Raw genomic sequence first — 25,789 nt, 5'->3', positions numbered from 1 at the left:
AGGAGCTCAGCTATGAGGAAAGATTAGAGGAACTCAATTTATTCTCAATGATCAATATGTATAGATACATAAGTGGTCCATATAGTGAAATTGGGGTTGAGTTATCTACTTTAAAGCGGTAGTAAACCACTGATAAAAAAAACCCCTGCAAGACAATAGCATAATGTGCTAGTATGCATCAAAATACTTACCTTAGAACGAGGCCAACCACAGAACACCCGATCACCGCTGAGGGGGTTGACATGTTCCCTCTGCATTTCTTCCGGGTTCGCTGGCTCCGGCACTGTGGATGCGCACGGGGGTCCTCCATTCTGGCAAGGAGCTCTGAGGTTCTGGAACAATCCGTTGGACCTTCAGAGTGCATGCACCACTGATATCAGCCGCTGTATCCAGGGTGAATATCTCCTAAATCGTGCAGGTTTAGGAGATATTCATTTTATCTACAGGTAAGTCTTATAATAGGCTTACCTGTAGGTAAAAACGAACAGGCGGGGTATACAACCGCTTTAAGGTCATCACAGAGGACAAAAGGGCACTCTTTACATGTGGAGGAAAAGAGATTTGATCTCCAAATATGGAAAGGTTTCTTCACAGTAAGAGCTGTGAAAATGTGGAATAGACTCCCTCAAGAGCCCGTTCTGGCCAGCTCAGTAGATTGCTTTAAAAAAAGGACTGGGTTCTTTCCTAATTTAACGGGATACTCACATCTATAGGTAAAGTTGATCCAGGGAATATCTAAATTGCCTCTCAGGGGATTAGGAAGGAATTTTCCCCACTGCTGGAACAAATTGTATCATGTCTTGCTGGAGTTTTTTGCCTTCCTCTGGATCAACTGTGGGTATAGGATTTTACATATATAGGATTTTATGATTTTTTTTTTTAAGGATATTTTTTTCCCCCTTTTTTGGTTGAACTAGACTGTCTTTTTTCAACCAGACTAACTATGTAACTATATATGTCACTGCCTGAGGGATTTGTTTAATCATAATGTCAATTATCTTTCTCCAAGTTACATACACAGGCACACACACACAGACCTATAAGCTAATAGATTCAGTAACTAAGATGAGCACAGCACTGACGTCTAATACTTAAAAGTAAAAGCACTATACCTAAAAAAAAAAAAAAAAAAAAAGGGTGCTTAAAGTGTAACTCCACTTTTGTTGAGAAAAAAAAAAATCCCCTCTGGGTGATCTATGCCAAGACTTTAAACCAACTTTGTAGCAGATTCCTACCCTTTTCTGCTCTGAAGAAATAGTTTGTTTTACGATGTTCTTAAATTCAATATATTTTTTCAGTGAAAGCGAGGTTACGCTTTTACTAATGCCTATTAAATAAATGTTACAGTTTGTAAGTAAGGGTTTATTGATACTGTTGTCCCCAGCTCCCCAGCTGCATAAACTCTCTTTTCCTTTACTCCCCCACCACTTCATTTAGTCACCAGCAGCATAATAAGATGCTAAGGTACTTCCAGGTATATGCATGTGACTCACTCCCCTTCCTGCTATCATGCAGCACTAGGGGGTCTCCACTCCTGAGTGTCATCACATAGCAGTAGGGAAAAAAGCTGAACAAACCTGTTGACCTTACTTGGAGATCTCACCTTATATACTGTAGACATATTTATAAAGCATATTTCCCTAATTAGGGGTTGTAAAGGCAGAAGGTCCTTTATCTTAATGCATTCTATACATTAAGATAAAAAAACCTTCTGTGTGTGTCAGCCTCCCCAGCACCCCCTAATCATTTACCTGAGCCCCTTCTCTCTGCAGCATGGTCCATGAGTGTCTTAGCTGTCCCAGACAATCCTCCTAATTGGCTGAGACACAGCAGCATCGCCATTGGCACCCACAGCTGTCAATCAAAATCAGTCAGCCAATCAGGGGAGAGGGGGGTAGGGCAGGGTCGGGGCTCAGTGTCTGAATTGATATACGGATCTCTGACTTGGCCCGGGTGCCCCCTGTAGCAAGCTGCTGGCTGAGGGGGCACCCAACAGAAAGAGGGACCAGGAGAGCAGAAGAATGACCCGAGAAGAGGAGGATCCAGGCTGCTCTGTGCAAATCCAACTGCACAGAGGAGGTAAGTATAACATGTTTGTTGTTTAAAAAAAAAAAGGAGCCTTTACAATCACTTTAAGGACATCCCAAACGCAGTCCTTTTGTCTGCACTGCATTGCATGGTATAAAAGTACCATGCGATCTGGTTTCAGTGCATTTCCAAAAGTAGTGCATGAACTACTTTTGGTGAAGTGCGATTTCGTCCTATTCAAAATGAATGGGCTGATGTCGCACTGCACAGAGCTGTATGTGAATCCCACAGGCACATACAGTGCGTTCCTGTGCAATTCACATGCAGTTCCTAGTATGAATGGGCCCTAAATTTATTTTGAAAGGTGTAAAAAGTGGCTTAACACATTAAAATTGGCTGAAATAAATTTAGTAGCATGGGGGAGGGTGCACTTTGCATATCATCATTGCACTTAGCAATGCCTTTTAAATACACGCAGAGAAGAAACTACATAGTTGCATAGTAGGTGAGCCTGAAAAAAGACACAAGTCCATCAAATCCAACCTATGTGTGTGATTATATGTCAGTATTACATTGTATATCCCTGTATGTTGCGGTCGTTGAGGTGCTTATCTAATAGTTTTTTGAAACTATTGATGCCCCCCACTGAGTCCACTGCCTGTGGAAGGGAATTACACATCCTTGTCACTCTTACAGTAAAGAACCCTCTACGTAGTTTAAGGTTGGCCATGTGTCTTGTTAAACTCCCCTCCGCAAAAAAGTTTTATCCCTATTGTGGGGTCACCAGTAGGGATGAGCTGAACACCCCTCTGTTCGGTTCACACCAGAACATGGGAACAGGAAAAAAGTTTGTTCGAACACCGTTAAAGTCTATGGGACACGAACATGAATAATCAAAAGTGCTAATTTAAAGGCTTATATGCAAGTTATTGTCATAAAAAGTGTTTGGGGACCTGGGTCCTGCCTCAGGGGACGTGGATCAATGCAAAAAAAAGTTTTAAAAACGGCCGTTTTTTCAGGAGCAGTGATTTTAATAATGCTTAAAGTCAAACAATAAAAGTGTAATATCCCTTTAAATTTCGTAGCTGGGGGGTGTCTATAGTATGCCTGTAAAGGGGCGCATGTTTCCCATGTTTAGAACAGTCTGACAGCAAAATTACATTTCAAAGGAAAAAAGTCATTCAAAACTACTCGCGGCTATTGCATTGCCGGTCCGACAATACACATAAAAGTTCACTGATAAAAACGGCATGGGAATTCCCCACAGGGGAACCCCGAACCAAAATTAAAAAAAAAAAACGGCGTGGGAAGAGAGAGCGCCCCCCCTCCTGAACCGTACCAGGCCACATGCCCTCAACATGGGGAGGGTGCTTTGGGGTAGCCCCCCAAAACACCTTGTCTCCATGTTGATGAGGACAAAGGCCTCATCCCCACAACCTGGCCGGTGGTTGTGGGGGACTGCGGGCGGGGGGCTTATCGGAATCTGGAAGCCCCCTTTAACAAGGGGACCCCCAGATCCCGCCCCCCCGTGTGAAATGGTAAGGGGGTACCATTTCACTAAAAAACTGTCAAAAATTTTAAAAATGACAAGAGACAGTTTTTGACAATTCCTTTATTTAAATGCTTCTTCTTTCTTCTTTCTTCTATCTTCCTTCATCTTCTTCTTCTGGTTCTTCTGGCTCTTCTGGTTCTTCCTCCGGTGTTCTCGTCCAGCATCTCCTCCGCGGCGTCTTCTATCTTCTTCTCCTCGGGCCGCTCCGCACCCATGGCATGGGGGGAGGCTCCCGCTCTTCTCTTCATCTTCTTCTCTTCTTCATCTTCTTCTCCGGGCCGCTCCGCATCCATACTGGCATGGAGGGAGGCTCCCGCTGTGTGACGTGTCTCCTCTTCTGACGGTTGACCCCGCCCCCCTCTGATGCACGGGACATGACGGGACTTCCCTGTGGCATTCCCTGTGATGTCACAGGGAAGTCCCGTCAAGTTACCGTGCGTCAGAGGGGGCCGGGGTCACCTGGTGGCCCCGCCCCCCCGTTATTTAAGAACCGTCAAAAGAGGAGACGCGTCACACAGCGGGAGCCTCCCTCCATGCCAGCATGGATGCGGAGCGGTCCGGAGAAGAAGATGAAGAAGAGAAGAAGATAAGAAGATGAAGAAGAGAAGAAGATGAAGAGAAGAGCGGGAGCCTCCCCCCATGCCATGGGTGCGGAGCAGCCCGAGGAGAAGAAGATAAAAGACGCCGCAGAGGAGATGCTGGACGAGAACACCGGAGGAATAACCAGAAGAGCCAGAAGAACCAGAAGAAGAAGAAGATAAAGGAAGATAGAAGAAAGAAGAAACATTTAAATAAAGGAATTGTCAAAAACTGTCTCTTGTCATTTTTAAAATTTTTGACAGTTTTTTAGTGAAATGGTAGGGGCACAAGTAGCCCCTTACCATTTCACACAGGGGGGGCGGGATCTGGGGGTCTCCTTGTTAAAGGGGGCTTCCAGATTCCGATAAGCCCCCCGCCCGCAGACTCCCACAACCACCAGCCAGGGTTGTGGGGATGAGGCCTTTGTCCTATTCAACATGGGGACACGGTGTTTTGGGGGGCTACCCCAAAGCACCCTCCCAATGTTGAGGGCATGTGGCCTGGTACGATTCAGGAGGGGGGGCGCACTCTCTTCCCCCCCTCTTTTCCTGCGGCCTGCCAGGTTGCGTGCTCGATAAGGGTCTGGTATGAATTTTTGGGGGACCCCACGCCGTTTTTTTTTTAAATTTTGGCGCGGAGTTCCCCTTAAAATCCATACCAGACCTGAAGGGTCTGGTATGAAATTTAGGGGGACCCCCACGTCATTTTTTTTTTTTTAATTTTGGTTCGGGGTTCCCCTGTGGGGAATTCCCAGGCCGTTTTTATCAGTGAACTTTTATGTGTATTGTCGGACCGGCAATGCAACAGCCGCGAGTAGTTTTAAATTACTTTTTTCCTTTGAAATGTAATTTTGCTGTCAGACTGTTCTAACCATGGGAAACATGCGCCCCTTTACAGGCATACTATAGACACCCCCCAGCTACGAAATTTAAAGGGATATTACACTTTTATTGTTTGACTTTAAGCATTATTAAAATCACTGCTCCTGAAAAAACTTTTTTTTGCATTGATCCATGTCCCCTGGGGCAGGACCCAGGTCCCCAAACACTTTTTATGACAATAACTTGCATATAAGCCTTTAAAATTAGCACTTTTGATTTCTCCCATAGACTTTTAAAGGGTGTTCCGCGGCATTCGAATTTGCCGCGAACACCCCAAATTGTTTGCTGTTCAGCGAACTTGCGAACAGCCGATGTTCGAGTCGAACATGAGTTCGACTCGAACTCGAAGCTCATCCCTAGTCACCAGTATGGTATTTGTAAATTGAAATCATATCCCCTCTTAAGTGTCTCTTCTCCAGAGAGAATAAGTTCAGTGCTCGCAACTTTTCTTCATAACTAATGTCCTCCAGACCCTTTATTAGCTTTGTTGCCCTTCTCTAGACTCGCTCCTTTTCCAGTACATCCTTCCTGAGGACTGGTGCCCAGAACTGAACAGCATACTCCAGGTGCGGCTGGACCAGAGTCTTGTAGATTGGGAGAATTATCGCTTTATCCCTGGAGTTAATCCCCTTTTTAATGCATGCCAATATTCTGTTTGCTTTGTTAGCAGCAGCTTGGCATTGCATGCCATTGCTGCACCTATCATCTACTAGGACCCCCAGGTCCTTTTCCATCCTATATTCCCCAGAGGTTCTCCCCCTAGTGTATAGATTGCATTCATATTTTTGCCACCCAAATGCATTATTTTAATTTTTTCTACATTAAACCTAATTTGCCATTAATGCCCACTCCATTAATTTGTTCAGATCTTCTTGCAAGGTTTCCACATCCTGCGGAGAAGTTATTGCCCAGCTTAGCTTAGTATAATCCGCAAATACAGAGATTCCCATCCTGCAGGTAATTTATAAACAAATTAAATAGGGTTGGTCCCAGCACAGAACCCTGTGGGACCACACTACCCACCCCTTACCATTCGAGTATTCCCAATTTATCACCACCCTCTGAACTCACCCTTGTAGCCAGTTTTCAAGCCATGTACTCGTCCTATGATCCTTGCCAACTGACCTTATTTTGTACAGTAAACGTTTATGGAGAATCATGTCAAAGGCTTTTGCAAAATCCAGATACATCATGTTTACAGGCCTTCCTTTATCTAGATGGCAACTCACCTCCTCATAGAAGGTTAATAGATTGGTTTGGCAAGAATGATTCTTCATGAATCCATGCTGATTACTGCTAATGATACCGTTTTCATTACTAAAATCTTGTATATAGTCCCTTATCATCCCCTCCAAGAGTTTGCATACTATTGATGTTAGCCTAACTGGTCTGTAATTCCCATGATGTATTTTGGGCCCTTTTTAATTGGTGCTACATTGGCTTTTCCCCAATCCGCTGATACCATTCCAGTCAGTAGACTGTTAGTAAAAATTAGGAACAATGGTCTGGCAACTACTTGACTACGTTCCCTAAGTATCCTCAGGTGCAAGCCATCCGGTCCCGGTGAGTTATTAATATTACGTTTCTCAAGTCTAATTCTAAATCTGTTAGCAATGAGGGTGCTTCCTGTGATTTGTCACGAGGATGAACACTGCAGTTTTCGTTACTTAAGCCCCCTGATTCTCTCGTGAAGACTGAGGAGAAGAATAAATTCAATACCTTCTACATCTCCCCATCCTTTGTAACCAGATGTCCTTCCTCGTTCTTTATGGGCCAGTATGGTCTGTTCTCCCTTTTTTACTGTTTACATACTTCAAGAATTTCTTGGGATTTTTTTTGCTTTCCTCTGCTATGTGTCTTTCGTGTTCTATCTTAGCCATCCTAATTGCACCTTTATATTTCTTGTTGCATTCTTTATAAAGTTTGAATGCTGATGATGATCCCTCAACCTAGTATTTTTTGAAGGCCTTCTCTTTTGCTTTTATATGCATTTTTACATTGGCGTTAAGCCATCCAGGACATTTGTTCGCTCTTTTAAATTTATTACCCAATGGGATGCACTGGCTAATGCCCTTATTTAATATGCTCTTAACCTCCCTGGCGGTATGATTATTTCAGATTTTTGCATCTCAAAGCGGTACAATTATTTTGCATAGAAATTTGTTTTATATTGTAGGTAATTCTTAGTAATAACACACTTAGATCTGTCCACCAAGAGTCTAGTAGATATCCCTGGTATGATGAATTTTGAAACACAAAATCATAAATTATAATATAATAAATAAATATAAATAATTAAAATATATATATATATATAATAATGATAAAATAAATTTCCCCACGATTCACTATCGCTCAATTCTGCAAGTGTTCTAATTTACTATCGTTGTTTTCTAGCTGGTCTAAAGCCACTTTTGACGTAAAGGGACACTTTTTGGTTGCTATGGACAATCTCCAGTTTCCAGGCAGAAAGAACAGTATATATAATATAAAACTGCATGCAAGGCATGGGCCAAAGCACTGGGGACAAAAGGGAAGTGAAATGATTTCATACAGTACTGTAATCTGTAAGATTACAGTACTGTATGTGTTATGATTTTTAAATTTTTTTGAATTTGCCGCCAGGCTCCGCCCCGTGCATCGCAATGCTCGCAGGGAATGGAGCCTGGCACAGAGAGGCTTCGGGCAGAGGACGGAGCCCGCAGACAGCGCGGGGGGGATATCGCAGGATCCTGGGGATAAGGTAAGTATACCGCACCAGGATCCTGAGATGTAATCCCGAGTGTGGCTCGGGATTACCGCTAATGGTGCTGAAATTTAGCAAGGTTCGTAGTTTAGGGAAGTTGGCTCTTTTGAAATTCAGTGTCTTTGTATTTCCCTTATGTTCCTATTTGTGTGATTTATACTGAAGCCAATTGACCTGTGATTGCTGTTTCCTAAATTTCCCTGTATTTCCACATCCGTGATCAGGTCTGTATTGTTGGTAATTTAGTACATCTAGTAACGCTTTATTTCTAGTTGGTGTGTTTACCATCTGACCCATGAAATTGTCCTGCAAGACATTTAGGAACTGGGAGCCTTAGACGAGTGCCTGGTTCCCTCCGCTCAGTCTATGTCTGGATAATTAAAATCCCCCATTATGATAACACTTCCCATCCTTGCTGCTAATTCATATTGTGATAGGAGGTCCACCTCCCCCTTCTCCCTCAGGTTAGGGGCCTATAGTATACTCCCAGTATTATTTTCCCCTTAGCTTTATCCCTTTGGAGCTCTACCCATAAGCATTCCACCTACTCCCTAGCTCCCTTAGCAATGTCATCTCTCACATTCACTTGTACGTTATTCTTAATATACATGCATACCCCTCCCCCTTTTTTACTCTCTCTATCCCTTCAATTAAGGGTATACCCTTGAATGGTTGCCAGCCAATCATGAGAGCTGTTGAACCAGGTCTCTGAAATTCCCACAAAATCCAAATCCTCCTCGTACAACAGTATCTCTAGTTCACCCATCTTGTCCGCCAGGCTCCTGGCATTGGTGAACATGCCACATAGTTTAGACCGGTTGCATACTATCCTCTTATTGGGTTTTCCGAAATTGCAACTAGGACTTGTTACTATACTTACCTTGGGTTTATGTGCTTTAGTCAACCTACAACTAATGCCCCCCAATACTACCCTCTGGACTATGTTCCGCGCTGACTATCTCTACCTCTGGACCCTCCCCCCGTCGGCCTAGATTTACAAAAGGCAAATAGACTGCTCACTTTGCAAGGAAATTTGCACTTGGCAAGTAAATGTTACCTTCGCTTAGTGAATGAGGTGAAGCTCTGCTGACTTCCATTATCTAATCACGTGCTAGCAAAAATGCTTTTTTTTAAAAAACATGCACATGATTGGGTTTTGTATGCAAAGTTAATTTTAAACACATTCACAAAGCTGGGGGGGATCCTTTTTTACAAGTGCAAATTCCATTGCACAGAGAACTGCTTATTTGCCTTAAACCCCAATGAGTAGACATAAAAGTATACACACACATTAAAAGAGAACTAAGGGTATTTTGTTTTTTAGAATCATAGGTGGATGCAGCATCGGACTCGCGCTGGCTCTAAGGCTGCATTCACACTACAGCATTTGGAATCACAGGCAGATTTGCGGCAGATTTGACAGCACTGATGTGTGAATGACAGATCGCGGAACTCGCATTTGAGATGCCATTCATTTGAATGACAGCTCAAATCGCGGTGCGGGCCTGCTGCAATTGTCGCGCGATAAAACATGCTGCAATCACAGCAATCCACATCGCGGGAAGCATGTCTCACAAGAAAAGTTCTGGAGCTTCTTTTGGGCGACATGCTTCCCGCGATGCGGATTGCCATGATTGCAGCACGTTTTATCACACGACAATCGCGGCAGACACGCACCACGATTTGAGCTGTCATTCAAATGAATGGCATCCCAGTTGTGAGCTCCACGATTTGTCATTCACACATAAGCGGTGTTAAATCGGAGGCAGATTCACGGCAAATCTGCACACGATTCAAAACGCTGTAGTGTGAATGCAGCCTAAGGCCGTCGGTCACTTGGTTCTCAGTGCTGCGTGAGCAGAGAGCTGATGACTATCAGTCACCAGCTCTCTGCTCTGCCCCCCCATGCTCACTGGAGCACTGGGCTGTGGAGTGAGTGTCTGGCTCAAGCTCTCAGCTGCTTGCTGAGAGGCTGAACCGGGTGCCAGTCCAGGCATGTGGGCAGATCCCGACCATATGGTAGCAATCTTGCCCGAGCCTGCACCGGATCTGTGACGTCAACAGACAGCAAACTACAGCTCACTGTCTGCTGAAAACAGGTCACAGGAGTGCAGAATGAACTGCGCTTCTAGGATCCACAGGAGAAGTACAACCAAACGAGCTTTGGCTGTACTTCTCCTTTAATTACAGCTAAATCTTCATTATTTTGTGAAAACAGACACTTTTTTTCCTGTAGGAGAATTAAAACCAGGACTGTACTACCTAAATAGAGACAGCTGATAGGTAGGCACTCTACTTGGCTAATTTGTGCTTTACAGTGCAGGACAATAGGCATGTTTTTCAGTTCCCTCGGTAGCCGGTTAGCCACAGATTGGCCTTCACTGGTGTATGGAGTCTGGCCAAAATGTGTCCATAAGACATCTCAGAAGAGATCTCATCATTTGTCTTCACTGACATTCTTGAACAAAGTCACTGCGTGTACACAAAACATTCTGGCACATGTAAAAGCAGAGTGAGGAAAGTGGATAATAGTGATATATTGATTCATGTGTAATCTTTATCCATTGCCTAACTGCAGGCTGACAAACTGCTCAGTCATCTTTACTTATGGCATGACTGCCTTATTATCTGATTCCTAATGAAATCGTAAATAGCTTCTGATATTGACAATGATGATTTCTTACCAGTGATATTTTTACACGGGCAATTTAATTTACTTTAGGGTGTTTTTTTCTCATTCGCCTTTCCTACGCCTTTACTGTAGCATTAAAAATGGATGAAAAATTTGATGGCGTTACAGCCTCATATTTCAGTGATGTTTAACAAGCAGTGGCTGTGCTTATGTGCAGCTGTTGACTGGTAGTTCTAAGAGACTGAAGAAGATGCACGTTAATGGGTAATGATGACGCAGGTGATTCAGATAATTGATAAATTGACCTGGGATTTCTGATATTCTGTTTAGTCATAGTAGTTTATGCAGCTTGTAGAGAAATAAATTCAGGCATACCTCAATAGCAGGACTATTCCTTTAATAGAAGTGGTAGAAAAATAGAATTGTCTCAGGTGACAGGTGTTTCCCTCGCCACTTGGCCCTACACACAATGGAAGACACTATGGTACTATTGGGATTGATTTACTAAAGGTAAATAGACTTTGCAAAGGAAAATCCACTGTGCAAGGGAATTTTCCCAGAGCTTAATCAGGGGAAGCTTTGACTTCTATCATCCAATCACGTGCAAGCAAAAATGCTGTATTTTTCTATTTTCCTTGACCGTGTTTGAGTATTTTCTGCAAAGTGAAATTTCACCACATTCACGAAACTCTGGGAAAAATTCCCTTCCACAGTATAACTTCCTATGCAAAGTGAAAAATCTTTTTGGCTTTAGGCAATGTATACAGGAGAATTGGGGCTGTAAATTTAAAATGGTTGGGCTTGGTTCGGAGCAAAATAAAAGAAGGCATCACTTTTCACATGACCTCAGTGACAGCAAAACTAAATACTAAGCTACACACTAGATGTTTATCAGGTCAATTTTTTTTTCTTGCTTGAGAATATTTTATAATGGATAGAAGGAAGGGTAGAATGATACGTGTGAGCCTCAACGTACCAGATGGTGGAACATAAAGGGATCGCCCAGTGGATTGACTGACTGTTGATTGTCTGGGTCCTGTTTTTGAAGACGCAAACCACATTAAAGTGAAATTTTAGTCAGAAAAGGTCTGCTAGATCACTTCAGCTTTTTGCAGATATAGCTATGTAAAACATTAAAAATAAGTGCCTTTACTGTTTAAAATCCAGTAATACACTGACCCTGCTTTGCACATTCTCAGTTATTCTCGATTTTTAGGCAGTGCTGAATTTGTTGAGGCTGATCAGCTGACAACTTTAAAGCAGAATTAAGCCCTCTATCCAAGGAAGCTGCTTCTGTTTGATCTGCAACTGCCATGATGCTGCACAGTTATGACACCAGCCATTTGATGGTTTGACAGTTTGGTTGAGGACACAGCAAATGTGGCAGTTAGCAATCCTGGCATTCCATGAACATAACTGTTAAATTGATGGGTTTAATTCTGATTTGTAATTTACTGCTGTTCAGGGGCTCTGGGCTTCAGCAAAATGGCATCCTCCAACAAGAATAAACAGGAGCAATGCTGGAGGCAATTTACAGCACACACTAATTTTGGTAACATAATTATTAATGTGGAATGTACTGTATGTTCCTTGCTAAAGAACATTATTTTTTATCAAGTTGTTATGGGTAAAGTACTGCTTTAACTTCTTGAAGCTAAAGTTCAGCAAGTTTAACTGAAAACTGTCATGAGACCGATATCCGAGTTACCAATGGTGAGCTTTCCATCTGGAAATGTGAGTTGCTTGACTGTTATGCTATGCTGAAGTTTTAGCTTTACTACTAAATTACCAAGCGAAATCAAAGACTTACTTTGAAATCTTACTTTCATTAGCTGCATTTTTATTTTGGTCTGTAATTCGGCAGTATTGATACAGCCACAGCCATCCCATCCTAGCCTATAGCTAGTATAGTTTCTTGGCATCTAACTTCTATTCTTCCATATTACAGTATCAGTTTTATCTCCTATGGGATTGTCAAGGCTATGACTGTTTCTCATTTTCATAAAATGTACAAATCTATGGCAATTGTGTTTATATAGATTAGTGACAACAATAATAACACAAAAATACATCTATATAGGTGCTACACTGCTGCTATCACACTCTCAAAACATGTACACCACTGAAGATGTAAGTCTTTGCAAAAGGATGTAAATACTGACTTTGTTCAAAGTTGGTTCTGAGAAACACTCCATTCCCTTTCTCCTGCAAAATAAAGCTAGGAGCTCTTAAGAGGCACTTGCGTTACATTGTGGCATGAGGTGGCTGAGCACTGACTTTGAGAAAAATCAGTCCTTGCATACTAAACCCATCCAGGAGGTCCCAGGGTGCACAGAGGGAACTTTTTCAGAAGAAGAGATGTTACATTTTACAGCTTAGTATAAGTTTTGGTTTACTTTAAATATGGCTTTGTAAACTTCAGCTTTGGTTTCATACAGGAACACACTCTTCTCTGCTGCTTTTTGACCCATTGCGGCACCGCACCTTTGTGTCAGGCTATTGCCTCTTTGGGAATAGGAGTGCTGTATATATGAATACAGATGTCCTAAACTCACTCCAGTCACCTCACCATCCTTCCTCTTCAGCAGTAACCATCAAATCCCATCCAAATGAAATTATGTGTTGCTGTGACCTTTAGCAATGCCTGTGGCAGCTGCCATACTTCTCCTAATAGAATTTCTTTCACATTTTCCCCAAACATAAAATGTCTGCAGCTGAAGTGGCTTTTTTTCAGGTTAATTGAACCAGTAAATTCTTAATGGCCCTCTTTCGTTTAGTTAATGTAATGCACTTTAGGGCAATCAGAGGAGAGTGAGAACATAAAGCGCTTAAGTAATCACGCTAAAACATCATTACAAATCACATAGCCTACATAGTACACACAACTAAATATTTATGTTTATTTAAAGGAAAAAAATCGGTTATGCGGCTTGGTAAATGACCAGTTATGAAGCTGAGTTATAAAGCTGGATATGACCCTTTTAACTGAAGTATGGCCAACAGTTTCATAATTTCCATTATACCGGTACATCCAAAACTAAAACAATAAATATATAGATTAAATGTCCTTGTGATAATATAACAATATACCGGTAGAATGAGGTTAGGTCAGGTCTGCTATGCAGAAGTGTGTGTTTAATTGCTCTTTTGCGCATGTTCAGAAAATCGACATTAATATCTATGGAGTGGCTGTCTATTATGCATCCCAACTGTTGACAGCCTTCCAGCTGAACTAATAGCAGATTTGTCTACACAATCAGAAGAAGCTGCCTAGTGGGAAGACTTTGCAGTGGAGAAGATTTGGGAGGAGAGTGGACAGGTTGGAATAAAATTTTGGGGGGACGTGTTGAAGGTGGGGAAAGATTAGTCAATTAATGGATAAGTATGCTAATAGTATAATTATCCCTTAAGGTTTTGGTGTATTTTCAAAGGGTAATGCTAAGCTTCACTGCTATACCACCAAGCTCTACCTTCCATAATTATACTTCATTATCCATTCCGGTGCTTTGAACGCATCACATTCTCTTTAGCTTGCCATGTCTAAGCACTGAGTCCCCATAGATTTTTAACGGGTTGCATATTGAGCCTGGAGATCCTAAATACTTCCCTATTTAGGCTTATGGGGACTGGAAATAATTTTGTCACTGAGAATATAGACACCTGAGTTGGCCAATGGCTGTGCAATGGAAATACATAATCAGCTGGAGTGAGGGGTGCTTAGTGTAGTTTAGCTTAGTAGAGCTGGGAAGTGTGGATTAGTGATAATTTATTAATTGTAGACTTGTCCTTTCAAGTACAAAGCCCTGTGCTCCTGAACTTCCTCAGTGAACTCTTTCAAAGGTGTTGCTGTCAGGTGATATAAGTTAGAAGGGTTTAAAGAAACCCAGGAGCTGGATATACTGTACTTTATACAGTAGAGTGGAGCATGTTGAAGGGCCTGCTTCTTTGTATATGCATGCAGTAGGGTGGATGAAGAGTTTGCTGTCAGTTTTCACTTTATAGATTTTTTATGATGTTGAGCTTTTGGCATTTGTAGCCATGAAACCTAATTCTTTAAATTAACCCCTAAATCTTTTGTGGTAAAATCCAAACAGCATGGAGGCACACATGACTATAGCAGATCTTGTATATGACACTTACAGATATACAAGAATCTTTATTATTGGAATAACCAAGGGCAGTGTCTGTCTTTGATACATTTCCTTTTACTACATTATAATTATATAACATTATATTATAAAAGTGTTTACTAATGCATTTATATAAGTTTTGAAAGCAAGATATGACTTATTTTTTGCAATAAATAGGACAAGAATCAATTGGTATGTGGTAAAATGCATGCCTATTCTGACTTCTTCTAAGCCAGAATGGCCGTTAAATTAATACCGTAAACTCCAACCAGAAACAGAATTACATTCCTATCCAGAACCCCCCCCCCCCCACACACACACACACACACACACCCTTCTGAAAATTTCTCACATTCAGCTGCTGCTGGAACTATATTAAGTGACATCTAAGATATGTAAAGGTGTGTAATAGAATGGACGTAATCTTAGTAGAGGAGGTATTATAGAGTTTAGAAAGAATAATGGAACGGAACTAATAAAATGGACAATAGACCTGACTGTCAATCTTCATACGTAGTATCAACCTGGCTAATTAATAATTCACGTGTCTTAGTATTGTAGTAACAGTATACATGTTAAAGTGGTAATTGGAGATATACTGGGACTGCCATTGATTACCTGCTTCTGGTTGTTATGCTGGTCACATAGATTCAATATTTATATGTCACTGACCTAAAACATGTACATCAGTCACAGAAAAGTCCTTTTCTGTTAATCAAAGTGTAGGAGTGACAGCATAACAACCAAATTTTCAATTTCAGGAGATCTTCAGTAGCAGGCTTTTTTTGTGATAGGTTTCCTTTGCCAAATGCATATTTAAGATTCCAGGTATGATTTCAAAATGAGGTCGTACTTTGATGACATCATTATGGTGCACCTGCAATGCAGTCATTGTTATTTTCATCTGCAGTCTCTACTCAGGTTTCATTTCATGGGGAAACACCTGTACAACTCCGTGACACTGAAAGTGATCGCCATACACCAGAATATTGTGCAGAGAACTGTGGTTGTCTTCTAGGGATGGTAGCCAGGGATCCACTCAGCCTTGCATATCATCTGCTCCTGCAGTTCCTAAACCAAATGTCCGCACATAACACTTTGCATTGTTTTAGACATTCATTTACACGCATAATCTGGTGTTTAAGTCTGTGATTGAAATATCTTCTGAATTAGAGGTTATTACTCATCATTATCTTGAACCACTGCGGTCTAATCTTTGGCTCTTTAACAAAGATCCCTCATTTCTGTTATCCTGACTCATTATTGGTATAAAGATAGCACACATTTGAAAATGAGCAGAAAGAAGCGTACTATCTCATATCAGAAACATTAAATGCTACAAAGCACCTCGCCATTTAGTGCCATCTTGTAAAACTGTGGGAGATGATTGTCCTCAATGATTTCTCCTCTCCAGCATGATTTAGAAGACGCTGTGTCAGCAATGATTTATCTATTGACAGCTAAGGATAAAAAGATACGGGCACCCATACAGCTCACCCTTTTTCAGATTAACCTACAGACTGCATTAGGCAAATTTGATGGCATAAAAAGATTTTGCCAATTTGTCTAGAAGCAATTCCTCTCTGGGACTGCACTAAGAGCAGTCTTTCATGCCATTGAGCAATTTAAATGACTTTGATAGATAGTCCAGGAGGTTAAAGTATTGTACTGTACATCTATATTATCACTTTAATAAAAAGCCAATTTACTTAATTGCTGGGTGAAATTAATCTCCGGAATTGGAAAGCTTCTCCGGCAGGATGCAAGGCTTCCGTACTTCATTCAGTGCTATGCTAAGGGAATGCCTTAGTGGAGACGCTTGATATTGTAATTTCCTATAACATTCAATCAGCAATTACTGTTGTGCTATAATCTAAAATCCCGGAATGCTGCCTCAATAATCCTAAAGCCAGTTATAAAAATCTGAATATGTTTATGTGTGCGTGGTTCCAGAAGTACATACTGACTACAATACCATATGACAGGACCAGTTTGACCCACCCGAAGCTTACCCTAATATGTATGGCATCATTCAGGGAGGGGAGAATCATGCTAACGCTTTTTAAAAAAAGCTCCTATTTTATGGGTAGTTTCAGCATGTCCCCTAAAGTATATCTAAAGCCAACATTTTGGGGGTTTTTCTTGTTTTGTTTTTTGTGGAAAATGATCAGCACATCCAGAATTTAAATCCTAGAAGAAAACTCTTTGTGGTTTAATATGTGAAGTACTTAACACGTGAATTGTATCTTTCAGGATAAAGTCTCAGAGGGAGTTTTACCGGATGAGCTGACAATGTTAACTGACCGCAAGTGTCCCTTTTGGACGATTCCACCTCTATTTCTATTCTGGTGACAACTCAACAATTTGGAATTTCCCTCAAGTCCCAGTAGATTGGTCACTTTGATTATGCCTATATAACGGGGACATAGACTGAAATAAAAACTTGCGGTTCAAACAATTTCCTACTTTATCCAAAACTAAAATTAAGAAAAAAATTTTGACTTTTTGTGATTTACAAAAACAAAACTACGTTGCATTTGTGTTGTTTCCAAGTACATACCATTCAAATTTCGTTATCAGGACATTTTTTTTTTCCCTGGTCAACACCCAAAATGTGCACTGAGGTATATTTTCAAACATTTTGATATGCTTTTGTGCATTTCCATGCAGGCTTCCACAGTCAAACTGCAGTGTGCTCTTCCTTCTAACAATTCTGCATCTTACGCTTTAAATTATTAGTCATTTCTGTTACTCACTTGATGTATTCCTTGGAGTTACAGTTACTAATTGATCATTTTGCCTTTCGTGTCTTCCGGTATAGTGTTTCAGATTTCCCATTCTCTGCAATTACTCCCTAAGCTGAAACCTCTGCTATAATATAAAAAAAATGATAATAAAAAAATGTTTCGCTCTCTCCAATAGTGTTATTTGTAATTATGAAGGATTTGTGAGGAAACCACCATATGCATGTTTTATTAATGCAATATTAAATGCCAAACCTATAGGAAAACTGAACTCCTCTAATAAACAGAGCACCTGGTGTGTACGGGGTGGTCTCTGTCTGTTAGTTCTCTCCCAGGATGTCCTGGAGCCATGCGTCTCAAAGGAGATCACATAGAGAACAGCTATGAAATTGCATAGAGTTGTCTTTGTGGCCAGTGTCACTGGCTTTGTGGGACATGTTTAAAGCCGCAATCTGAATTTGTTTTATACATTTTATCCTTTTTTTTTTTTAAATGACTTTCTCAATTTTTTAATCATAAACATAGGGATATTATGAAATGTATGTTGCAGCTGTGCTTGTACAGTGGTTTTGTACATAAAATGAATAAGAACAGAAATGTATTTGGAGAAAAGGCAGAATCTCAAGCCACTATTTTCTATGTGACTTATAAAGTGCCTGTAGAACTAAAGAGCCATTTCAAGGCAACGGGTGAAAGCAATCAGTAAGCTACTAATGCTCTCTGGCAAGCAATGCAGCTGTGTTAAAGTCAGAAAGTTGCAGCAAGATTTTCACAGATCTTCTAACAGGGTTGATAGAAGGGAAGCAGGAATGTACTTCTGTGTTTTGTAACTTCCTCTCTGCTTCCTGTATCCTATTCTATTCTTCAGCAAGGGCATTGATTGGTGTGGTACAGCAATTCCTGGATGACTATAAAAGTGATGAACAAGTGGTCATCTGTTGATTTACTTTTCAATTTTTATTACGGTGTATCTTAAAGCCCAACACTGTGCCCTTACTGCAAGGGTTAGTTGCTCATTTTGTCTAGGGGAGTGGAGAAACAGTTTTACTTACCTAATCCATCGCTCCCCCGGCAGGCAACGCTCCCCTGTGATCCAGTGGTGCACTGTCCCTTGACCTCCTCATGTCCAGAGTAGAGTTATGAACCCTGTTTTGGTCTTAATGATCTCATGATCCTAGACCGGTGGAGCGTGGGGATGCAGAAGCTGCGGAGACCCTTTTAGCTGCGAGAAGAGTGGAGGATTGGGTAAGTATACATGCTTTTTTTTTTGTTCCCATTAAGCATAAACAATCAATTTACCCTTGCAGTGCAGGTGGAGCCCCACTGTTAAGGAATCATTTTGCATTTGCCAAGAGTTGGAATATAAGGTCCTGTGTCGATGACATCAGTTTCAGATACTTCTGTGATCATTCAGAATTGATTGACGGGTGCATTTGACCTGCAGTTAATCTTCCTCCATCCTACATTTGACCTACTTCAAGCAGGCTTTGCATTCCTGTAGACTGGCATGGAAAGTCAAAACCCATCTAATACAAGAAAAGCCCATTGACACAGACACTTAGGGATCTGTCAAGGCTGATATATAGACATTTCCTGCATCCTAAAAAAATATCATTCTCTAACAAGCCAAAAACAGTGTAAAGGAAACTCGGAAGCAACTCAAAGCAGCCTAAATCAACTCCTTCAGCAATTTAAAACCAAATCATAGCAGCCAACCATTTTTTTTTTTCTAGGATCAGTTGCTCTTAGAAGCATTGTTTCCTGCAGGAGGTTTTAAAATGCACATTTGGTTTGAGAGATGTCACCTGATGACTAGCTGTTTAACAGCAAGACCAACCAGTTCTGTTCTTTCTATTTAGGTATAGGTGGAATTAAAACATTCATTTTCCAGGATCAGGAAACGTTGTATTGCAGAAAGCTGGGCAAGTCTTCAAGTGATGGATAGGTTTGGGGCTGCTTGGCACTGCCATTAAAGATTTTCAAGCAGGAAGACCCCCTAAAAAATTAGCAATGTAAAAGTCAGAAACATCTTTAAGGGAGCGCAAGAGGACATGGAGGACACGGGGCCACACAATGAGATTGGAAGAGAAGTGCGTAGGGGGTTACGTAGGGGGTTAAGTTGCGTAGGGGGTTTTTCACTGTCAGGGCAATAAGGATGTGGAACTCTCTTCCACAATCAGTAGTGTCAACAGGAAGTATTGATAGTTACAAAAGACTCTTGGACATGCATCTTATCGAACACAATATACAGGGATATGGGAAATAATTATTTACACACACACACACACCAACATAGGTTGAACTGGATGGACTATTGTCTTTATTCAACCTTACCAACTATGTAACTATGGAGTTCTATGGTCACAGTATATGCTTTTCATTTTATAACATCAGCATTGTAATAACAATACCAACAATAGGTATTTTTGACAATCCAATATACTGTGAGCTTACTTGAAAAATCTCATTCATGTTGTGATTACTGCCTGTCCGCTTGCCATCTATTTCCACAACTTCTTGGATTCTTTGCATGCTTTGCAGCTTCTCTTCTACTGTTTAATTTCATTTTGTAAGGACTACATATCCCATGGTACCTTGCTGCTTGCAAGCAGCGTTTCCTATACTGACTCCGCCTCCTGAAACTCCTCCTCTCAGCACCTCTGTAGTTCAAACGGCTCTGCGAAATGTGTGACACAGTAGTGCCTACTATTTTCTACATCTGATTATCCTCCACAGTTATTACCTTTTGTTCCACTTGACCCTCCCTTCTAGATTGTAAGCGCTAATGAGCCTGTATTGATTTGTATTGTAACTGTACTGTCTGCACCCAGTAGCTGTACAGTTGTAAAGCGCTGTGCAAATGGTTGGCGCTATATAAATCCTCTATAATAATATATTATATATATAATATATTATAATAATAATAATAACAGAGCATAGTTAATTGAAGGAATTAAATGTATGGGATTCTTCACAAAGTACATTAGCAGACTTCAAGATCATTCAGATTAATAGGTGTAGGCTAGGAATTGAAATGTTGAATATCTGACTTTACATTTTGCAAATTTTGGATACTCTTTAAAGGTGAACTCCAGAAGCAAATAAGCAGCTGGAATAGTTATATTTTAATGTCTGCGCTTTGTTACATAGCCGGGTGGTTGACACTTTCTCTGCCCTTTCAGGAACCCCCCCCCCCGCAGCTTGCTGATTCTCAAAGGCCCCATTCACACTCATGCAATTTCTCCTGCCTCTGCCATTGTGCTGCAATGCATGACAGTGGAAATCACTGTATTCTGTATGGTGCTTGTTCACATCAATGCAATTCTTTGGTGCAGGGTAGTGCATTTTTGGCCCCATAGACTTTAATTGAAGCACACAGCAAAAATGCAAATAAAGGCATTTTTAGTGTGTTCTTGGCAGGATTTTGTATTTAGAAACCAGTCTCCTCCTCCACATGAAGCTTAATAATGCATGTAAAATACACATATAAATGTGCTACAAAATCTCACTGAAAAACGCATTATTATGCAGCAGCACCTGTGAACCTAGGCTTATTTGCTCCCTTTTGGTCTGTTAAATATACCATTTAAAGTGTTTTATTATATCTGTTCAACAAGTGCAAATAGCTTTCATCCAGCTAGAAATTGTATTAACTGATAACTTCCTGCACTCTCTGCCTCTGAACTGTTATTGATTCCCATTGTTTCCAGCTATCTTCATGTACTACAAAACACCCCCCCCCCATTATGGATAGGAGCGGTGTTGATGTAGTCCTAACACAGTGTTATGCAGTCCTAACACACTCCCTGTCCTAAGGTGACAACACCACTCAGTTTGGCTAGCACTTTAGGACAGGAGGTAAGTTAATGGCAGGATTACCAGGATAAAATTAAGGGGGGAAAAAGTGTGGAAAAAAAAGAACGAATGCAACCACCACATTTGAGGACCATTAAGCTGTAATACTATCCATTTTTATTCTTTGGTTTTAAAACACTTTCATTGTGTGCTATACTTGTCTGGATTTTAATTTGAAAGATGTCTTCAAGTTTTGTTTCCAAATGAAACCTGGTTGTTAGAATGATTGTTATTAGAATTGTAGTAATAATGATGATGATGATAATGCAATGATGATAATAATGATGATTATGATAATAATGATAATAATAATGCAATGATGATGATAATGATGATGCCAATGATAATAATAATAATACATTAATGGAAAAAATAATGCTAAAAATAAATATGCGTAATCATGGAATGGTCATCAGGCGTACATTAGACGAGTGCCACGTATTACGTTGTATAGGCATCTGTGAGCAGCTGTGACAAAAAAAACTCTATATCTTCCCCTATTTCTCAAGTCATTGTACTGCCTTGTTTTCTGCTGTGATGGATTATGAAAAAGATTAAGAGGACCTCGCTCTACTCTGGAGATCTCGTTTCATATTGTGTCCTCAAATGTATCCGAGCTACATTCAGTGATATTGGACTAAAAATGCGCCGCGACAGCTGGACTGCTTTAAATTTGAACTTCGTCCCCAAGTCACACAAAGGAAACGGCGCACAAGGCTTACGCCATGCAGCCATATTAAATAAGAATAGCATCTTTTCCTTTCTTGCCAAAGATAGTAAAATTAACATGCAGCTGGCTTCTCTGATAAATGGATTCGGTTAGGTCACTGAGGGGATGCATGTGACACTAAGTGATTTACAGTGCTTTACCTTAATGAAATTGTTTCAGCGAGATGACGCTGAGAGCTTTTAATGGATGGCTTTACTTGATGTAATGAAATTGCTTTCTTTTGGCATTTAATATAAGGTGCAGTTATTATTTACAAGAGCCTTTTCTGCGCTACTGTCTCTGTGCAGAGCAGCAGCAGAGCAAGAGAGCAGGGTGCAGGAGAAGAGAAAGTAGAGGGGAAAGGCTGCTGGGTAGAGCGGCCTAAGCTTTGTACATCAGACAAGGTTGACTTCACTGAACCGTTGTGCTTGTCTTTTAAGTAGATCCTCCTAATCTGTTCACAGGCAACTGGATTTTAACCAGATCAGCTGCATTGAAGATGGTTCTTTCCGAGCTCTGCGCGACCTGGAAGTGCTGTGAGTATACATCTAGTTTCTTGGCATCCGCAGCTTATGACGAGGGCAGCGTGTGTATTTGTGTGTGTGTGAGAGAGAGAGAGAGAGAGAGCTCATCTGGCTGTCATGTCACTGTCACTGCTCTGCAATAAATGTGCTTCTCTTCACTGCAGCATTGGCTAAATGTTTGGAACACAAATGATTTTTATGTTATGTTGCTAACTGTATGATTATCTCTCCTTTATGTCGTCTGATGTTACTTCTCCTAAGCTAGCTGTTTTTGAACATATGGTGATGGTGCATAGAGTGCAGTAGCCCATAACAGCCAATCAGGTTCTACATTTCATGCTAGAGAAAAGGGAAGAGTGAATGATGATCACTGGTTGGCTGCTCTGGGTTTCTGTGCTTTTTTATTTTGGCTAATGACATCAGCCTACTAATATTTGATGATCATATTTATTTATGCATGTACACTATAACATCCATTATATCTATCTATTGTACATGTCTGATTTATATATCTCTGTTCATCTTTCTGTTTATTTGCATCTTTCTATCATGCTTGTCTGATTATCTGTCTTTGTTGATAGTTCTGTTTATTTTATTGTATTCTATCTATCTATCCATCTCCTTCTTATTTCTTTCCTTCTTTCTTTCATTCCTTCTATGTTGCCTTCTTTCCTCTTTTCTTTCCTTTTTTATTCCTTCTTTCTTTTCTTCTTTCATTCCTTCTATGTTCCCTTCTTTCCTCTTTTCTTTCCTTCTTTCATTCCTTCTATGTTCCCTTCTTTCCTCTTTTCTTTCCTTCTTTATTCCTTCTTTCTTTCCTTCTTTCATTCCTTCTATGTTCCCTTCTTTCCTCTTTTCTTTCATTCCTTCTATGTTCCCTTCTTTCCTCTTTTCTTTCCTTCTTTCATTCCTTCTATGTTCCCTTCTTTCCTTCCTCCCTTCCTGCTTTCTTTCCTTCTTTCCTTCCTATGTATCTATCTTTTTCTACATCTTTCCCACTACTCTCAGTCCCTCTGCTCTTCACATTGGAAACATTTTTCAAAGGGTTGTAGCTAGGATTTAGTCATATTTCTACAACCTACAGCCTATGTTTCCCATAACCATAAATCAGCTAGTTGAAAGCTCGATTTCTGATTGGCCACTGTGGATTACAACACACCCCCTCTCATTGCATGCTGTAATTAAATAATGTGACATGGAAACCAGAGGGATGGTGCTATGTCAGTAAATAGGTAAAAAATATCCAACTTTTTCATAACATTTTTATAATGTATATATGTATGCATATGTATTTATTTACACAGTCATATGTGTGTATGTTTGTGTAATATATACTGTGTTTGTGTGCGTATATATATATATATATATATATATATATATATATATATATATATATATATATATATATATATATATATATATATATATATATATATATATAATATTATATTGTAAAAAGTATTGGGACATCTGCCCTTACACGAACATGAATTTAATGGCATCCCAGTCTTAGTCCATAGGGTTCAATTTTGAGTTGGCCCACCCTTTGCAGCTATAACAGCTTCAAATCTTCTGAGAAGGCTGTCCACAAGGTTTAGGAGTGTGTCTATGGGAATGTTTGACCATTCTTCCAGAAGCGCATTTGTAAGGTCAGGAACTGATGTGGACAAGAAGGCTTGGCTTGCAGTCTCCGCTGTAATTCATCCCAAAGGTATTCTATCAGGTTGAGGTCAGGACTCTGTGCAGGTCAGTAAAGTTCCTCCACCCCAAACTCACATATCCATGTCTTTATGGACCTTGCTTTGTGCACTGGTGGGCAGCCATGTTGGAACAGGAAGGGGGCATCCCCAAACTGTTCCCACAACGTTGGGAGCATGAAATTGTCCAAAATGTTTTGGTATGCTGATGCTGTAAGAATTCCCTTCACTGGAACTAAGGGGCCAAGCCCAACCCCTGAAAAATAACACCACACCATAATCCCCCCTCCACCCAATGATTTGGACAAGTACACAAAGCAAGGGCCATAAAAACATGGATGAGCGAGTTTGGGGTGGAGGAACTTGACTGGCCTGCCCAGAGTCCTCACTTCAACCCGATAGAACACCTTCAGGATGAATTTGAGTGGAGACTATGAGCCAGGCCTTCTTATCCACATTAGTGCCTGATCTCACAAATGCGCTTCTGGAAGAATGGTCAAAGATTCCCAAAGATACACCCCTAAACCTTGTGGACAGTCTTCCCAGAAGAGTTGAAGCTGTTATAGCTGCAAAGGGTGGGCCAACTCAATATTGAACGTTACGAACTAAGACTGGGATGCCATTAACCACTTAAGGACCAGCCTCGTTTTGGATTTTAGGTGTTTACATGTTTAAAACAGGTTTTTCTGCTAGAAAATTACTTAGAACCCCCAAACATTATATATGGTTTTTCTTCTAACACCCTAGAGAATACAATGGCAGTCATTGCAATACTTTTTTTTGCACCGTATTTGCGCAGCGGTCTTATAAGCGCACTTTTTTTGGAAAAAATTCACTTTTTTGAATAAAAAAATAAAACAACAGTAAAGTTATCCCAATTTATTTTATATTGTGAAATATAATGTTACGCCGAGTAAATTGATACCCAACATGTCATGCTTGAAAATTGCGCCCGCTCGTGAAATGGCGTCAAACTTTTACCCTCAAAAATCTCCATAGGCGACGTTTAAAAAATTCTACAGGTTGCATATTTTGCGCTACAGAGGAGGTCTAGGGCTAGAATTATTGCTCTCGCTCTACCGGTCGCTGTGATACCTCACATGTGTGGTTTGACCATCGTTTTCATATGCGGGCGCTACTCGCGTATGCGTTCGCTTCTGCGCGCGAGCTCGTCGGGACAGGGGGGTTTTAAAAATTTTTTTTTTAATTTTTATTATTTATTTTAAAATATTTTATTTATTTTTACACTGTTTAAAAAAAAAAAAAAAATTGTGTCACTTTTATTCCTATTACAAGGAATGTAAACATCCCTTGTAATAGAAAAAAGCATGGCAGGACCTCTTAAATATGAGATCTGGGGTCAAAAAGACCTCAGATCTCATATTTACACTAAAATGCAATAAAAAAAAAAAAAAAAGTCATTTAGAAAAATGACATTTGAAAAAATATGCCTTTAAGAGGCGTGGACGGAAGTGACGTTTTGACGTCGCTTCCGCCCAGCAGTATCATGGAGACGAGTGAGCGCCATCTTGGCCTCACTTGTCTCCAGACACACCAGGCAGAAGGACGCGATCGCCTCCGCCGCTACCGACGGCTCCGGTAAGCGGCGGAGGGCACCGGATCGCGGCGGGAGGGGGGCCCTCTCCCGCCACCGATAAAAGTGATCTTGCGGCAAATCCGCCGCAGGGACCACTTTTATCTGAAAGCCGGCC

General features: G+C 40.7%; 1 protein-coding gene across 10 annotated transcripts in view; it reads left to right on the top strand.

The window, feature by feature from the left end:
• SLIT2 (slit guidance ligand 2) overlaps positions 1–25,789 on the top strand; it is a 408,920-nt gene that overhangs the window by 266,356 nt on the left and 116,775 nt on the right. For all 10 annotated transcript variants that reach the window (XM_073609420.1, XM_073609430.1, XM_073609437.1 and 7 more), the window contains exon 6: positions 22,321–22,392. In XM_073609420.1, the coding sequence (XP_073465521.1) occupies positions 22,321–22,392 (72 nt within the window). The remainder of the gene's footprint in view (positions 1–22,320; positions 22,393–25,789) is intronic.

Source organism: Aquarana catesbeiana, linkage group LG01, assembly GCF_042186555.1.
Source record: "Aquarana catesbeiana isolate 2022-GZ linkage group LG01, ASM4218655v1, whole genome shotgun sequence".
Taxonomy (NCBI): Eukaryota; Metazoa; Chordata; class Amphibia; order Anura; family Ranidae; genus Aquarana; species Aquarana catesbeiana.
Note: the sequence above shows the minus strand (reverse complement) of the source record. Positions and strands in the feature narration are given on the sequence as shown.